General features: G+C 44.8%; 1 protein-coding gene across 5 annotated transcripts in view; it reads right to left on the bottom strand.

Annotated features, from left to right (window-relative positions):
- NMT2 (N-myristoyltransferase 2) overlaps positions 1-17,713 on the bottom strand; it is a 1,198,504-nt gene that overhangs the window by 26,402 nt on the left and 1,154,389 nt on the right. For all 5 annotated transcript variants that reach the window (XM_044067506.1, XM_044067507.1, XM_044067510.1 and 2 more), the window contains one exon: positions 5,922-6,089. In XM_044067506.1, the coding sequence (XP_043923441.1) occupies positions 5,922-6,089 (168 nt within the window). The remainder of the gene's footprint in view (positions 1-5,921; positions 6,090-17,713) is intronic.

The raw sequence follows: 17,713 nt of genomic DNA, 5'->3' as shown, positions 1-17,713 counted from the left end.
GAGTTGCTCTGATTTTCTGAAAGGCTTTGTTCTGTCCAAATAATAACGGAGCTGTCTGTGAATGTCCAAGGAATGTAGTAACCTCTCCCATTTGTTTTGTGGATTAGGGTAAAACATAGGTAAGTGGATAGCCTGATTCAAGGCTACCCTGGATACTACCTTTGGCATAAATGAAGGATTGGTTCATAAGGAAACTCTGTCCTGATGGAAAATGATGAAAGGCTGCACAGCCATGAGGGCTTGTATTTCCAAAACCCTGCGTGCTGAGGTGATAGCTAGAAGGAATGCTGTTTTCCATGACAAATATTGCAGATCTGTTGAAGCAGCTGGCTCAAAAGGAGGCAGGGTTAGTTTTTCTAGAATTAAATTGAGGTCCCAAGCCGGTACTGGTTGCTTCCTTGGGGGTCTTAGATTCTTAGCCCCTCTGAGGAACTGTCTTAAGAGAGGGTGAGAGAATAAAGGAGGATCAGTGTTGTACTCTGGAGAAATGGCTGAGGCATGGATTTTGATGGAGGAGAATGAAAGTCCACTGCTTAGCAGCTCGGCTAGGTACTGTAGTATTTGAGGTAAATTCAGTATTCCAGGATTCTGACCCTTTTTCTGATTCCAGACACAAAACAGTTTCCATTTTGCGGAGTAGGCTTTTCTAGTAGAAGGCCTTCTGGCCTCCAAAATGACATCCTGCACCTCCTTGGAGAGTAGGGTCTGCTGTGAATTTAAGGAGTCCTCCATGCGGCTAGATTGAGTGTTTTCAGCTGACTGTGAAGAGTTTTGAAGTTGTGCTGAGTCAGTAGAAGAGGCATTAGAGGCAGGATCCATGGTGGGGAATGCGTCAGGCTCCTCAGGAGTGGGTACCAGTGTTGTCTTGGCCAGTCCGGAGCAATGAGAATCATCTTTGGTCTGTATGCTCTGGCTTTTAATAGAACTTTGGCCAGCAGTGGAAGAGGAGGAAAGGCATAAACCGTCATTGTTGTCCAACTGAAAGAGAGTGCGTCCACTTTCCAGGCCTGTGGATGAAAGGTCCTTGAGCAAAATTTTGTCAACTGGTAATTTATGTGGGTGGCAAAAAGATCTATGTCTGTCCTTCCCCATGCTTGAATTATCATTGTAAAAACTTGAGGATGCAACTTCCATTCGTGTGGATCTGTCATATTTCTGCTCAGGTTGTCTGCCAGTGTGTTTTCCTTTCCTGGCAGGAATTGTGCTTGAAGTTGGATTTGCAATTCCAGAGCCGTGTTCCAAAGGGACATGGCTAGTCTGCACAGGGGGTATGAGTTCCTCCCTGTTTGTTTATGTATCACATCACTGTGGTGTTGTCTGTTCTTATCAATAGCTGCCCTGGATGCAGTAGGTCTTTGAAAGCCATAATAGCATTTATTACTGCTAGCATTTCCTTTTGATTGATGTGTAGGTGCTTCTCTTTTTGTGACCATTTTCCCTGAATGCACCGATCTGTCATGTGCGCCCCCCCAGGCGTAGTCCGAGGCATCTGTTGTGATGACTTGATTTGCTTGAGGCTTGCAGAATGGGAGACCTATGTTTCTTTGGCATGCTCGAGCCCACCACAGAAATTCCTTTTGAAGACATGGAATCAGTGGTATGATTGCTTCCAAACTGTGGCTGTGTTGATACCATAAGTTTTTTAGGTACCACTGAAGTTTCCTCATATGCAGCTTTGCACATGGGATTAGTAGGATGCAAGATGCCATGAATCCCAGAGCCTGCAGGATTTTCCTTGCAGTCAGCCTGGTGAAGGTTGCCACTTTTCTTAAGTATTGAGTTAATTGCCCTTGTTTCTCTGGCGTGAGGTAGGCCATCTGGGTGTTTGTATCCAAGCTGGCACCCAGGAAAATTATTGTTTGAGAGGGTATTAGTCTTGACTTCTTTTTGTTGACTGTGTATCCCAGAGATTTCAACAACATTATTAAAAACGCCAGGCGTTTCAGAAGAGTGTGTTTTCTGTCCGCTTGGATCAGGCAGTCGTCCAGATATGGGTATATTTGTATCCCTTGAAGTCTGCAGAAGGTAATTACTGATGCCAGGCATTTCGTGAACACTCTTGGCGCAGTAGATAAGCCAAAGGGCAATGCAGAGAATTGAAAATGGGATGAACCTGCAAGAAATCTGAGGTATCTTCTGCAATCTTGTCTGATTGGGACGTGCAGGTATGCCTCCTTGAGGTCCAATGTCACCAGCCAAGACTCCTTGCCCAGCATGGGAAGAAGCTGCTGTAATGTGAGCATCTTGAACTTTGGTACGAGTAAATATGCGTTTAGGATGGATAGGTCCAAAATAGGTCTCCAATCTTTGCCCTTCCTTGGTACCAGGAATAGTCTGGAATAAAAACCTTGACCCTGTTCTTGTGCAGGTACCTCTTGAATAGCTTTCATGTCCATGAGATCTGAAATTTATTTTTGTGCCTCTGCCCTTTGATTGTGTGGCAGGTTTGGCATGCCTCTCATTTTTGGAAGGGTGTGAAAGTGGAATCTGTAGCCTCTGTCTATTATTTCCAGGATCCATTTGTCTTTTGTGACAATATGCCAATTTTTCGAAAATAATGCCAGTTTTCCACCTAAAGGTGCTGCCATTTGAGCCTTGCTTGGCATGCAAAGGGGAAAGTCACTGAGTCTGCTTTCTGAATGGCTGTGAACTATCCTCACCCCCTCTTGGTGTAGGTGTCTGCCATTGTCTGCCTCTAAATGATCCTTGAAGTTGCCCTCTACCTCTCGGGCACCTGTACCTACCTCTTTGAGGTCTGTCCGTGGATGGAAAGGACCAATTTTTTGAAGGCCAATTTCTACTGAAACGTGGCAGTTTTACCTGTAGGAAATCTTTCACTGTTTGCATTGATTTTGCCTTTTCCTCCATTTTCTTTAATACCTCCTCAGCTTTAACACCAAACAATACATCTTTTTGAAGAGGTGCATCTAGTAATTTAGCTTTGACATGATCTGGTAAGGTTTGCTCTTTGAGCCAATCATGTCTACGTATGACTGATCCTGTAACAGCAGCTCTACAAGAGGCCTCTAAAGCATCAAAACCACATTGCAAGGTATGTTTACCCACTTGCTCTGCACTATGCAACAAATCCTGCAACTCCTTCCAAGTCTGGTTGTTCAGGTTGTGACATTTTGCTTTTCAACTGAGATAACAAAAATTGTTGATACTTTAACATATGGAACTGACAATTTAATGCCCTCATGGTTAAAGTGGCCGAGGTGTATACCTTTTTCCCCCACCTTTCTAAAGCTCTGGAATCTTTCTCTGAAGGTAATGGATTTTTGGCAGTGGAGGCCTTAATTCCCTTGGGACTCTGTGAAATAGTTTCTGGGTCAGCTGCATGGCTTTTGTATAGGAATTGGTGTGAATTAGGAACCCGGTAATACCTGTCAGGCTTGACTGGAGCTGGAGGTAAAGAATCTGGGTTAAGGCTGGCCTCTGAATACACATCATCTAGTATGTCTAAGACAGGAGGTATAGCCAGAGGCCTGTGCTGAGGGAGCAAGAGGAAATCCCTGAGCCTTTTCTTGGAGTCTGAGTACTCTTGGCCTTTCCAGTGGAAGTGTTCCCTCAAGGTATGCAAGGTTTCCCCAAAAGAGTAATCCTCAAGGGGGGAGACAGAGGGAATGGACTCCTCTGCATCAGAATCTTCGAAAGGGGAGTAAGAATGTTCCTGGTCCTCAGAATGCTCTGAAGTAATGGAGGCCTGGTCCGAGGAAAGATATTCTTCTTCCACTCTGGGCCTTTTGTCCGAGGGGGGTTGAGAACCCCTGATAAGAGTAATCAAATCCTCAGCCATTTTGAGCATCTGCTTTTTAGGCATGGGGCCTTGAGAGGGGCCCTGTGGAGCTTGTCTTTTAGAATGCATGGCTGCTTTAGATTTAGTGTAAGCCTTAATGGAAAAAGAAGGCGGCCTGAAGACACCTTGAGAGGAGGCAGGCCTGTCTGAACTCTGAGTTTCCCCGCCAAGAGTGACTTCAGTATCTGCAGTCGGGGTGTGGGCCGAAGAGCCTGCGACCTCGGGCACAGAAGATACCGCTGATGAAGTGTCATCGGTAGTCAGGGGCTGCGTAGGCGCCTCGCTGAGAACTGGAGCACATGTAGTTGGCTTTAACGTGGTGTCGGTAGAAGTCGCGGACCTCGTATGTCGGTCCTTATCTTTACGTCGTTTACTCAAAATTGGAGTCGGAGTATCCGAAGACATGTTGTAATTAAACTTTTTGCCAAAATAGTGTTGGGCAAACTCCGCCCGATGCTTAATAGTGCGTCTGTTGAATGTAGCACAAAAACGACAGGCCGAGACGTCGTGCTCTGGGCCTAAGCAAGGTATACAGAGGGAATGGAAATCCTTATGCGGTATTTGTTCCCACATGAAATGCAATTATTAACTTTGTCTGACATCGGTCTGAGGCAAGAAAAGTTTCCCCAACGGGGCACTTAACTTTATAGAAGTCTTCGGTTGAGAAATATTCGTAATCTCAGGAGCTGGCCGACCGGCACTTGTGAACTGCTTCTGCTTCAGGCACCGCGCGGCAAGAAAGACTGAAGAAAATGGCGTCGGCTGGTTCTTTTATACCCCTGTCGCACTGACGTCAGGGAAGAAGCGACGACAACCGATGCCGGACCTAGACTTTGGAATTCGGCCGACCGAGGACCCGCCTGACGGCTGGAGAACCCATCTGTTATGACTGCAGCTGTATGCACGATGAACATCTTCCACAGAAGTTCCTCATGAAAAAAATACAAGGCTCAAGTAAAATGTCCTAAGAAGACCACCTCAAGGCTCTATCCCTGTATTCTGTCTCCTACAGGCTTTTCAGGGGACATCTATGCATGACATACATGGCATTCTCAGACCCCACTCTGATGGACCTCCTGCATATGCGCAAAACAAACGGCACCAGAATTACCCATTATAAAGACTTAAACCTTGCCTGTGATATAAATAGGACCTGCTGGACAGATGGGTATGTATCCCAGAGATTACCCCATCTGTGGAACAGGCTCCCCATCCATGTGAAGCACAGTTTCTCCCTAACCCAATTCAAGTGGAACCTGAAAATGGGATGGGGAACATGAAATTCATCCCTGGTTCGGCATCTCTCTCTCTAATGGACACACAGAACCTGTAAATGGCTCATCTCCCAAGCCCAAGCCCCTGCTTACACTTATCAAGGTTATCAGAACATGTCAGAGATTTGGGATGCATGCTAGGCTTAAAATGGTCCTTGTGGTCGTTAGCCTAGTAAACGCCTATGAAGACTGCCACAAGATTCAAAAAGCAAGACTGCCACAAGATTCAAAAAGCAAGATTTCCTCTTAATAAATCCACACTATTCCAATTCCTAATAGCAAAAAAGTACCCTTGTGTGACCCTGACTAAGCTCTACTGTGTTCTTATGATTTTAGAAAGAGCAATGGTCAGACTGGCTGTTGTGCCCATTATGTCTTTCACAGACAGTAAAGTCTGTAACATAAGCTTTGTAATTCATTTTTTTCTGTTTTAAGAACAAATGCTTCAAATTTAAATGGGATGAAAACAAAAATAAATGTAGCATTTATTAATCATGAAGACTTTTTGAGCAATGAAGCACGAAAAATAAGTTGATAAATCATAAAGACTGTTCTAGAAGACAATAACCTAGGAGCTCAGACTTAGTTGAACTAGACAGTGTTCTTTCTTTTGAAAGTGCTGAGAAAATGAATAATAAAGTAGTGCCAGGCACAGAAATGCAGACCTCAGGTAGCCTGTAAATATTCATTATGTTCTTACTGTAACCAATGAAAATGAAAAAATTTGCACAATAACCCTTCAATAAACTAGTTTATACCAGTATCTAAAACTGTGGACAACATCCATGAATGCAACTTCGCAGTCTGTATGAAAAGAATTTGGAAAAGAACACAAGGATGTGACTTACCAATTTAGCTAAGATTAGTGCATCATTCATTAAATCCAAAAGAGGGGTTATTGTGTGAACATTATAAAAGGAATAGGCAGCTCTCAGGCTTTTATGAATAGGGTGGTGCATAACTGTTGAAGGAAGAGTGTAGAAACTCAGGAAGTCCGTCAAGGTGCCATCTGAACCCTGTGAACAAAATAACATTTCAAATACATCTCAGGTAAATACAATCACAATGTTAAGAATAAAGACAATGTAAGAATAATTACATATATTACTGTGACGCCTGTGCACTGGCCCAGTAATCAAGGAGCCTCAATCCTCACCACTAGCACCAGTGAGGGGCGTCCACGTTGGGAGGATAACAAGTACACACACAGTAAAGTACAATTTCCCTTAAGAGCACACAGAGATCACAGTCAGGCTGGTGCTGATTTCTCCCTTTCTCTCCAGATCCCCAATAAGACTCCCCACTGGCATGGCTATAGGGTTCAGATCTCAGCCGAGTAGTCAAGCCAAAACCTCCAGTACCCTCTCTGTCCAACCAGTGCTTCATGTCCCTACCCAAGTAGCTGACACACTTTGAGAGTTGGTTTATATACAAACGCACATACACTCCTGGGGAAGGCTGGCACAGGTTCACTAGCTATGCCCCCTTATGCCCAGGCTATAAGGTAGTAATACACTGTTACCAACTACTCTTATCAGCTACTACAAAGGCCCTTACAAAAGGGTGTCCAATTCCACTGTGTAATATTACTGTTATACAAATAGTTAAGTGTAACCCACGGCTAAGGCTATTGGAGTGGCTTAGGCAGTATCACCAAATACATGTAAGTACTCTTAGAGCTTAAATTATATCTATACAAAACAGCCACAGTTAAAAGATTTAAAATATTTAATAATAAATAAAAACACAAGACAGTATTTATTAACTTAACACAATGACATTAGAGAGTTCAGAATTCCATGAAATACTTTAAAACAACATTGTAGGATAGTCTCACATAAATACAGAAAACAGCTAGACTAATCTCGCTATATTTATATCTATCTCTACGAGAAATCACTGTTCTAAATTCTACTTGCAGAGCAAGCAAGTGCTGGTGAGTTGATGTGTTCAGGTTCAGACACAAATTACAAAATGTCATTCTTACTTTCTGAGATAGCCCTTAATTTGATAATACACACTACTGCTGAGTCAGTTCAGATTACATCATTCTTGACACTTCTGCTGAAGTTTCACAGGCTCACAGAACCCAAAATTTTAATATTCTTTCTGATCTGCACCTGCCAGGAAGCCACATCAATAAAAGTCACTTTACACGTGAAACATAGTAACTATCTATGTCTTAGGACAATAGAAAGAATTTCCTAGCCCAGCCATCCCGTCTTCGAGCTTGAAATCATACACAGTTGTAAAACTCTTTACTTATCAGCTTTCTTCCAGCAGGGTGCACTGTGATTACATTTTTGAAGCTTAGCACATAACACTTACATTTGTAAAACAAGCCTGTGGATCATATCAATATTTACAATGACAGAGAATTATTTACAAAATTCTATCTAACTAGGCTGGCAGCCTTCACAACCCCCCCCCCCCCCCCGGAGAAGTCAAGCTAGTTTTTCAAGTGACCTTTGAGAAACGTTGCTTGAGAGGGTTAGTTCTGTCTGGGTATACCTTACCCCCATTCCCTGTCTTGAGAGCCCATCTGCGTTGGCATTGCTAATCCCCCTGCGGTGCTGCACTGACATATCATATGCTTGCAGCCCTAGGCTCCACCTTAGCAACTTGGCATTTTGCTGGCTGGCTCGATGTAACCATATTAGGGGATTGTGATCTATAACTGCAGTGAATTTCCTTCCATTCAGAAAAGGCTGAAATTTCTGCAGTGCCCACACTATGACTAGACATTCCCTCTCTACAGCTGCATAGCATTCCTCCCTGGGTTGGAGCCTACGACTGACAAACCACTGGGTGCTCTTCTCCCTTTGAAGAAATCTGGCTAAGTACAGCCCCCATCCCATGGTTCGAAGCATCCACTAGCACAACAAATTCTTTGCTGTGATTTGGACTGGCTAACACAGGAGGTCCCTTCCAAAGCTTCTTTAAGCTTCTGGAATACCTGCTCACATGCTGGGGTCCACACTACCTTATCTGGCCTCTTTTTCCATCAGGTCTGTGAGGGGAGCAGCTATGGCACTACAACTGGGGACAAACTTTCTGTAGTACCCTGCAGTCCCTAGGAATGCCCTCACCTGTTTTTTGGTAACAGGTGAGGGTTATGCCTGAATGGCTTCCACTTTGGCAGGTTATGGCCTGATCTTACAACTCCCCACTCTATGTCCCAGGTAGGAGACCTCTGCCATACCCACCTGACATTTGCTGGGCTTAATGGTCAATCTTGCCCTCTGTAGTCTGCTCAGCACCTCCCTGACATGCTGAAGGTGCTCTTGCCAGGAATGGCTGTAGATGGCAATTATCATCTAGGCAAGCAAGGACAAACCCTCCTGCTCCTGCTAGGATATGATTTACCAGTGTCTGGAAAGTCGCTGGGGCATTTTTGTGAAAGTACAGTTGTGTACACTTACCGTAAATGCAGATGTTCGAGTGCATTCACTGTTGCAGTCATTACATTTGGGTTATCTGCCTGCAGGTAGCCCTCCGCCGGCCTGAATACCAGAGTCTTGGATTCCTGCATTGGATGCTGTCTCTTCTTCCATGACGTCAGGTCATCAGGGGTATAAAACATGCAGCCAAAGCCACTACATCAGTTTTTCTTGTTCCAGGTGTCAGTTGCCCCCATAATGGGAATCAATTATATGTTATGTTACACCTCCATCAAAAAGCAAATACACCAGAAAGCTTAAATACACTAAACAAGAAGGAAATGTAGAGTCAAGAGAAGCTGGAGGGAGGGTAACCAGGACTGCAACAGTGAATACACTTGAACATCTACATTTATGGTAAGTGTGCACAACTGTACTATGTTCTTCGTGTTTCACTGTTGCAGTCATTACATTTGGGTTGATGCCCAAAGCTAAGAAAGGGAGGAGGAAGTTAGAGAGCATTAGGAGCAGCTATTAAGCCCTGCAAGACTGCAGTGGTGAAACCAGTTCTGGATTTGGAAAAAATAGGCATGTGGTAATGCTTGGTGAAGGTATGTACAGAGCTCCAGGTAGCAGCTTCTAGGATGTCCCTGGTAGGGACGCCTCTGAGGAAGGCTGTAGAGGTAGATGCAGCCCTGCTGGAATGTGATCTTATCCCCTGTGGGGTAGATTTTCCATGGTGCTTACAGCAGAAATTAATGCAATGGGCTATCCATTTAGAAATGGTTTGCTCTGAAATGGCCCTCCCCTCTGCCCCTGCAGCAAAGCCAACTAGCAGCTGTTCAGATTTTCTGAGAGGCTTAGTCCTGTCCAAATAAAATCTAAGTTGACTGTGCACGTCCAAAGAGTGCAGTATTTGTTCACCTTTGTTTTGTGGATTCGGGAAAAAGGTAGGCAAATTAATGGACTGATTTAGGGCCACACTACACACCACCTTGGGCATAAAGGAAGGATTGGTCCTGAGGGAAACCCTGTCTGCATGAAAGATAATGAAGGGCTCCACTGCCATGAGGGCCTGTAATTCAGACACTCCTCTTGCTGAAGTGATGGCTAGAAGGATGGCTGTTTTCCAAGAAAGGAATTTCAACTCTGCAGTTGCAGTTGGTTCAAATGGAGGGAGAGTGAGCTTTTCCAATACAAAGTTAAGGTCCCAGGCTGGAATAGAGGCTCGCCGGGGGGGGGGGTCTTAAATTTTTGGCCTCTCTGAGGAATTGCTTTAGCAGGGGGTGAGAGAAGAGGGATGGTTCAGTATTATAATGTGCTGAAATGGCAGAGGCATGAATTTTAACTGAGAAGGATAGGCCCTTGTGGAGCATTTCTGTTAAGTACTGAAGAATATGAGGTAAGCTTGACACCGTTGTGCCCATCCCCTGAGTATGGCTCCAGGAACAGTATCTTTTCCACTTTTCAGCATAAGATTTTCTAGTACTAGGCTTCCTTGACTCCAGAATGACATCTAGCACCTGCTTACTAAGGGATGCTATTGGAGAGCTCAAGGAATTAACCAGGCTGCAAGGTTCAGGGTTTGAAGCTGAGGGTGCAGAATCTGGCCCGCCTGCTGGGACAGCAGGGAAGGTGTCTGAGGTAGGTGCCATGGCTCCAGCAGTATCATACTGCGCAAGAGGGGATACCAATGCTGGCGTGGCCAGTTGGTGCAATCAGTATTGTCCTTGGCTTGTCCTATTTGATCTTTAGCAAAACCTTCGAGAGGAGAGGCAGAAGGGGAAAGGAATAAACCGAGAGGCTTTCGCAGGTAAAGGACAGGGCATCCACTTTCCAAGCTTGACTGTGGGGAGTAGTGAACCCTAGCCAAAGGTATTTGGAACGGGGTCCCTCCTAAAGCTCTGACTGGAGTATACTGCCTAGGCAAGTAGTGCTCCTCTGCAACCATTGCAGGATTCACAATGGTTATGTCAGAGGCGGTCTCTCTCTCTCTCTCTTAGCAATGGTCTCTTTGCCATTCAGTATGATACGATAGGATATAACCTCTTGTGGTAGTTCGGTACCCTTGTTGTCTCAAGACAACCTGCTGTTGGTATTTTGTCATTCCCACTTACTGGCCCACTGACCTTTTGTTCCCCACCTTGCCTCCATGGACAAATGATACATGGCCCTACTGGTTGCATGCAAAACATTTAACCTTAGGTCTTGGACATGTACCTGGACTGACTAGTGGCTTCTCCTGCTACTGGCAGATTCTGTTGGGGTAGTCCGGGCTGCCCACTACGGGTTCCCTTAGACTCATGAGCAGCACTGGGTGTCCCTTTCCTATGCAGTGATGCCCTGCTTGCTAGGTATACGTCTCCCTCCTTCCCCAACTCATCAACAGTGGAGCTAACCAGATCTTCATGTCCTCAGGCAAAGGGCTAAGGGCTTGTTCCCTCACCAAAAGGTCTGCCAGACCTTTAAAAGTGGCGATCTGACATCCACTCACCCACCTATGAAAATGTGGTCAGTTCAGAAACATTCACACACACTTTCATCTGCCTTGCATCTATGCTCACAAAACTTTTTCCTATAAGCTTCAGGTGTTAGCTTAAAAGATTCTAGCAAAAAATTCTTTACAGCATTATAATTTAAAAAGTCATTGTCAGACAGTTTGGAGACTACAGCTACAGCTTTACCATGGAGGAAGGGGGTCAGGAAAGTACAGTTGTGTACACTTACCATAAATGTAGATGTTAGAGTGTATTCACTGTTGCAGTCATTACATTTGGGTAATCTGCTGGCAGGTTGCCCTCAGTCGGCCTGAATAACAAAGTCTTGGGTCCTGTGTCAGTTGCTGTCTCCTCTTCCATGATGTCAGGTTATCAGTGGTATAAAACATGCAGCCAACACCATTTTAATCATTTTTTCTTGCCCCAGATGTCAGGTGACCCCCAAATGGGGAGCAAAAATATATATGTAAACTGTAAATATGTAAATGCACCTTAGAAACATAAAGTACAGTTTTGTACCTACCATAAATGTAGATGTTCGAGTGCTAATACAGCTGCAGTCATAACAGATGGGTTCTCCTGCCGTCAGGCGGGTCCTCGGTCGGCCGAATTCCAAGGTCTAGGTCCAGCGTCGGTTGTAGTCACTTCTTCCCTGACGTCAGTGTGACAGGGGTATGAAGGAACCAGCCGACGCCATTTTCTTCAGTTTTTCTTGCCCCAGATGTCAGGTGCCCCCAGAAGGAAGGCAATACATACATTTGTATAATAAAGCAGTGCAATATAATCAAAATACAGTAGTTGCAAGCAAATACACCATAAAAGAATACCCCAATCAGGTTGTATGAGGATGTGTTAGCCTATAGGCCTGTCCCAAGAGGGGAAGGAGGGAGGGAAACCTGGACTGCAGCTGTATTAGCACTCGAACATCTACATTCATGGTAGGTACAAAACTGTACTATGTTCATCGTGCATACAGCTGCAGTCATAACAGATGGGTAGAATCCCAAAACTAAGAAAAGGGTGGTAGGCTCTAGGTGGAACTAGGAGGAGCCAGGATGCCCTGCAAGACTGCAGTGGCAAAGCCTGCTCTAGTTTTGGAGTATAATGGTAGGTGGTAGTGCTTGGAGAAGGCATGCACAGAACTCAAAGTGGCTGCTTCCAAAATATCTTTGGTAGGAACTCCTCTGAGGAAAGCTGCAGAGGTAGCTGTGGCCCTTGTGGAGTGAGATCTGATGCCTGTAGGTACAGTTTTGCCATGAAAAGAATAGCAAAAATGTATGCAGTGGGCTATCCATTTTGAGATTGTCTGTTTCGAAATTGGCTTTCCTTGAGCTCCTACAGCATAGGACACAAAGAGCTGTTCTGATTTTCTGAAAGGTTTTGTCCTGTCCAGATAATAACGGAGTTGTCTGTGGATGCCCAAGGAATGTAGTAATCTCTCCCCTTTGTTTTGAGGATTAGGATAAAAGGTAGGTAAGTGTATGGCCTGATTCAAAGCTACCCTGGATACCACTTTAGGCATAAAGGACGGGTTGGTTCGTAAGAAAACTCTGTCCTGATGGAAGATGATAAAAGGCTGCACAGCCATGAGAGCTTGTAGTTCTGAAACTCTACGAGCTGAGGTGATAGCCAGAAGGAAAGCTGTTTTCCAGGACAAGTATTGCAAATCTGATGAAGCAGCTGGCTCAAAGGGAGGCAAGGTCAGTTTTTCCAGAATGAAATTGAGGTCCCAAGCAGGTATTGGTTGTTTCCTTGGGGGTCTTAGATTCTTAGCCCCTCTGAGGAACTGTCTTAAGAGAGGGTGAGAGAATAAGGGTGGATCAGTGTTGTATTTTGCAGAAATGGCTGAGGCATGGATCTTGATGGAAGAGAATGAAAGTCCATTGCTTAGCAGCTCAGCTAAATACTGTAGTATTTGAGGTAAATTCAGTTTTCCATGATCTTGGCCCTTTTTCTCATTCCAGACAAAACCGTTTCCATTTTGCGGAGTAAGCTTTTCTAATTGACGGCCTTCTGGCTTCCAAAATGACATCCTGCACCTCCTTGGAGAGTAGGGTCTGCTGTGATGCTAAGGAATCTTCCATGCGGCTAGATTGAGTGTTTTTAGCTGGCTGTGAAGAGTTTTGAAGCTGTGCTGAGTCAGAAGAAGAGGCATTCGAGACAAGGTCCATGTTGGGGAATGCGTCAGGCTCCTCAGGAGTGGGTACCAGTGTTGTCTTGGCCAGTCCGGAGCAATGAGAATCATCTTTGGTCTGTCTGCTCTGGTTTTCAATAGAACTTTGGGCAGCAGAGGAAGAGGTGGGAAAGCATAAACTGTCATTGATGTCCAACTGAAAGAGAGCGTCTACTCTCCAGGCCTTTGGATGGAAAATCCTTGAGCAGAATTTTGTCAATTGGTGATTTTTGTGGGAGGCAAAGAGATCTATGTCTGGCCTTCCCCATGCTTGGATTATTTCTGTAAAAACTTTTGGATGCAACTTCCATTCATGTGGATCTGTCATATTTCTGCTTAGGTTGTCTGCCAGCGTGTTTTCTTTGCCTGGCAAGTACTGTGCTTGTAGTTCGATTTGTAAGTCCATGGCCATGTTCCAAAGTGACATGGCCAGTCTGCATAGGGGTATAAATGTGTTCCTCCCTGTTTGTTTATGTACCACATAACTGTGGTGTTGTCCGTTCTTTTCAATAGTTGACCTGGTTGCAGAAGGTCCTTGAAAGCTATAATAGCATTTATTACTGCTAGCATTTCCTTTTGATTGATGTGAAGGTGCTTTTCTTTTTGGGACCATTTGCCCTGAATGCACCGATCTGTCATGTGCGCCCCCCAGGCGTAGTCCGAGGCGTCTGTTGTGATGACTTGATTTGCTTGAGGCTTGCTGAATGGAAGACCTGTGTTTGTTTGGCATGCTTGAGCCCACCACAGAAATTTCTTTTGCAGACATGGAATTAGTGGTATTATTGTTTCCAAACTGTGGCTGTGTTGAGACTATATGTTTTTCAGGTACCATTGAAGTTTCCTCATATGCAGCTTTGCACATGGGATTAGTAAGATGCAAGATGCCATGAATCCCAGAGCCTACAGGATTTTCCTTGCAGTCAGCCTGGTGCAATTTGCTAGTGCTCTGAAGTATTGAGTTAGTTGCCCCTGCTTCTCTGGCGTGAGGTAGGCCATCTGGGTGTTTGTGTCCAAGTTGGCACCCAGGAAAATTATCTTCCGAGAGGGTATTAGCCTTGATTTCTTTTTGTTGACTGTGTATCCCAGAGAGTTCAACAACATTATTACATAAGCCAGATGTTTCAGAAGAATGTGCTTGCTGTCTGCTTGGATCAGGCAGTCGTCCAAATAGGGGTATATTTGTATCCCTTGAAGTCTGCAGTAGGCAATTACTGATGGCAGGCATTTCGTGAATACTCTGTGCACAGTAGATAAGCCAAAGGGCAATGCAGAGAATTGATAATGAGTTGAACCTGCAAGAAATCTGAGGTATCTTCTGCAATTTTGTCTGATTGGGACATGCAGGTATGCCTCCTTGAGGTCCAATGTTACCAGCCAAGACTCCTTGCCCAGCATGGGAAGAAGTTGCTGTAGAGTGAGCATCTTGAATTTTGGTACTAGTAGAAATGTGTTTAGGATGGATAGGTCCAAAATAGGTCTCCAATCTTTTCCCTTCCTTGGTACCAGGAATAGCCTGGAATAAAAACCTTGACCTTGTTCGTGCGTAGATACCTCTTGAATATCTTTCATGTCTATGAGATCTGTAATTTGCCTTTGTGCCTCTGCCCTTCGATTGTGTGGCAGGTTTGGCATGCCTCTCATTTTTGGAAGGGTGTGAAAATGGAATCTGTAGCCTCTGTTTATAATGTCCAGGATCCATTTGTCTTTTGTGACAATATGCCAATTTTTTGAAAAAAATGCCAGCTTTCCTCCTAAGGGGCTGCCATTTGAGTTTTGCTTGGCATGCAAAGGGGAAAGCCATTGGGCTTGCTTTCTGAATGATTGCGAGTTATCCTCACCACCTCTGTGTATGAGCTTGCCATTGTCTGCCTCTAAACGATCCTTGGGATTGTCCTCTGCCCCTAGGGCGCCTGTATCTGCCTCTTTGGGGTCTGTCCGTGGCTGGAAAGGACCAATTTTTGGAAGGCCAATTTCTATTGAAACGTGGGGGTTGTACCTGTAGAAAATCTTTCACAGTTTGCATTGATTTAGCCTTTTCCTTCATTTTCCTTAATACCTCCTCAGCATTGGCACCAAATAATACATCCTTTTGAAGAGGGGCATCTAGTAATTTAGCTTTGACATGATCAGGCAAGGTTTGTTCCTTGAGCCAAGCATGTCTACGTATGACTGATCCTGTAACAGCAGCTCTACATGAGGCCTCTGGAGCATCAAAAAGTACAGTTTTTTACCTACCATAAATGTAGATGTTCGAGTGCTAATACAGCTGCAGTAATCACATATGGGTTCTCTGCCGTCAGGTGGTCCCTCGGTCGGCCGAATTCCAAAGTCTAGGTCCGGCGTCGGTTGTTGTCGCTTTCTTTCCTGACGCCAGTGCGACAGGGGTATATAAGACACAGCTGACGCCATATTCTTCAGTCGTTCTTGCCCCAGATGTCAGGTGCCCCCAGAAGGAAGGCAATACATAAATTATATATATATATAAATATATATTCAAGCAATGCAATGTAATCAAAAAACAGTAGTTGCAAGCAAATACACCATAGGAGGATAACCCAAATTAGGTTGTATGAGGAGGTGTTAGCCACTAGTCCCTTACCAAGAGGGGAAGGAGGGAGGGAAACCTGTACTGCAGCTGTATTAGCACTCGAACATCTACATTTATGGTAGGTACAAAACTGCACTATGTTCATTGTGCATACACAGCTGCAGTAATCACATATGGGTAGAATCCCAAAGCTACGCACAGGGTGGTAGGCACTAGGTGGAACTGGGATGAGCCAGAATGCCCTGCAACACAGCAGTGGCAAAGCCTGCTCTAGTTTTAGAATACAAAGGCAGGTGGTAGTGTTTTGTGAAGGTATGCACAGAACTCCAAGTGGCTGCTTCCAAAATATCTTTGGTAGGAACTCCTCTGAGGAAGGCTGTAGAGGTAGCTGTGGCCCTGGTGGAGTGGGATCTGATGCCTGTAGGGACAGATTTCCCATGATAGGAGTAACCAAATCGTATGCAGTGGCCTATCCATTTTGAAATAGTCTGTTTGGTAACAGGCTTCCCTTGAGCTCCTATAGCATAGGACACAAAAAGTTGTTCTGATTTCCTGAAAGGCTTTGTTCTGTCCAAATAATAACGTAGCTGTCTATGGATGTCTAAGGAATGTAGCAGCCTTTCCCCTTTGTTTTGAGGATTGGGGTAAAAGGTAGGTAAGTGTATGGCTTGATTTAAAGCTACCCTGGATACCACTTTAGGCATAAATGACGGGTTGGTTCGAAGGGAAACCCTGTCCTGATAGAAGATGAGAAAGGGCTGCACAGCCATGAGGGCTTGTAGTTCCGAAACCCTACGAGCTGAGCTAATGGCCAGAAGGAAAGCTGTTTTCCAGGACAAATATTGCAAATCTGTTGAGGCAGCTGGTTCAAAGGGAGGCGATGTTAATTTTTCTAGAATGTAATTAAGATCCCAGGCTGGCACTGTTTGTTTCCTTGGTGGTCTTATATTCTTAGCCCCTCTGAGGAACTGTCTTAACAGTGGGTGAGAGAATAACGGTGGATCCGTGTTGAATTCTGCAGAAATGGCTGAGGCATGGATTTTTATGGAGGAAAATGAAAGTCCACTGTTCAGCAGCTCAGCTAGATACTGTAATACCAGAGGCAAATTCAGTGTTCTAGGGTCCTGGCCTTTTTTCTCATTACAAGAGCAAAACAGTTTCCATTTTGCAGAGTAAGCCTTTCTAGTAAATGGTCTTCTGGCCTCCAGAATGACGTCCTGCACCTCTTTGGGGAGTAGGATCTGTTGTGGTGTTAAGGAATTTTCCATGCAGCGAGATTGAGTGTTTTCAGCTGACTGTGAAGAGTTTTGTAGCTGTGCTGAGACAGCAGAAGAGGCATTAGAGGTAGAGGCCAGGGAGGAGTATGTGTTAGGCTCCTCAGGAGAGGGTACCAGTGCTGTCTTGGCCAGCTGGAGCAATCAGTATCATCTTCGGTCTGTCCGCTCTTGCTTTCAAGAGCACCTTGGACAGAAGAGGCAGAGGTGGGAAAGCGTACACTGTCCATGCTGTCCAACTGAATGAAAGGGCGTCCACTCTCCAGGCCTTTGGATGAAAGGTCCTTGAACAAAACTTTTCCAATTGATACCTCCTGTGGGAGGCGAAGAGATCTATGTCTGGCCTCCCCCACGCTTGGATTATCTTTGTAAACACCTGAGGATGCAACTTCCATTTGTGCGGATCTGTCATATTTCTGCTTAGATTGTCTGCCAGTGTGTTTTCCAACCCTGTCAAGTACTGTGCTTGAAGTTCGATTTGCCATTCCAGAGCCAAGTTCGAAAGTGTCATGGCTAGTCTGCACAGGGGGTATGAATGTGTTCCTCCTTGTTTGTTTATGTACCACATTACTGTGGTGTTGTCTGTTCTCATCAATAATTGTCCTGGATGCAGGAGGTCCTTGAATACTATAATTGCATTTATCACTGCTAGCATTTCTTTTTGATTGATGTGAAGGTGCTTTTCCTTTTGGGACCATTTGCCCTGAATGCACCTGCCTGTCATGTGCGCCCCCCAGACATAATCTGAGGCGTCTGTTGTGATGACT

The sequence above is a fragment of the Protopterus annectens genome, chromosome 3.part1, assembly GCF_019279795.1.
Source record: "Protopterus annectens isolate FY-2018-M chromosome 3.part1, PAN1.0, whole genome shotgun sequence".
In the NCBI taxonomy this organism is placed as follows: domain Eukaryota; kingdom Metazoa; phylum Chordata; order Ceratodontiformes; family Protopteridae; genus Protopterus; species Protopterus annectens.
Note: the sequence above shows the minus strand (reverse complement) of the source record. Positions and strands in the feature narration are given on the sequence as shown.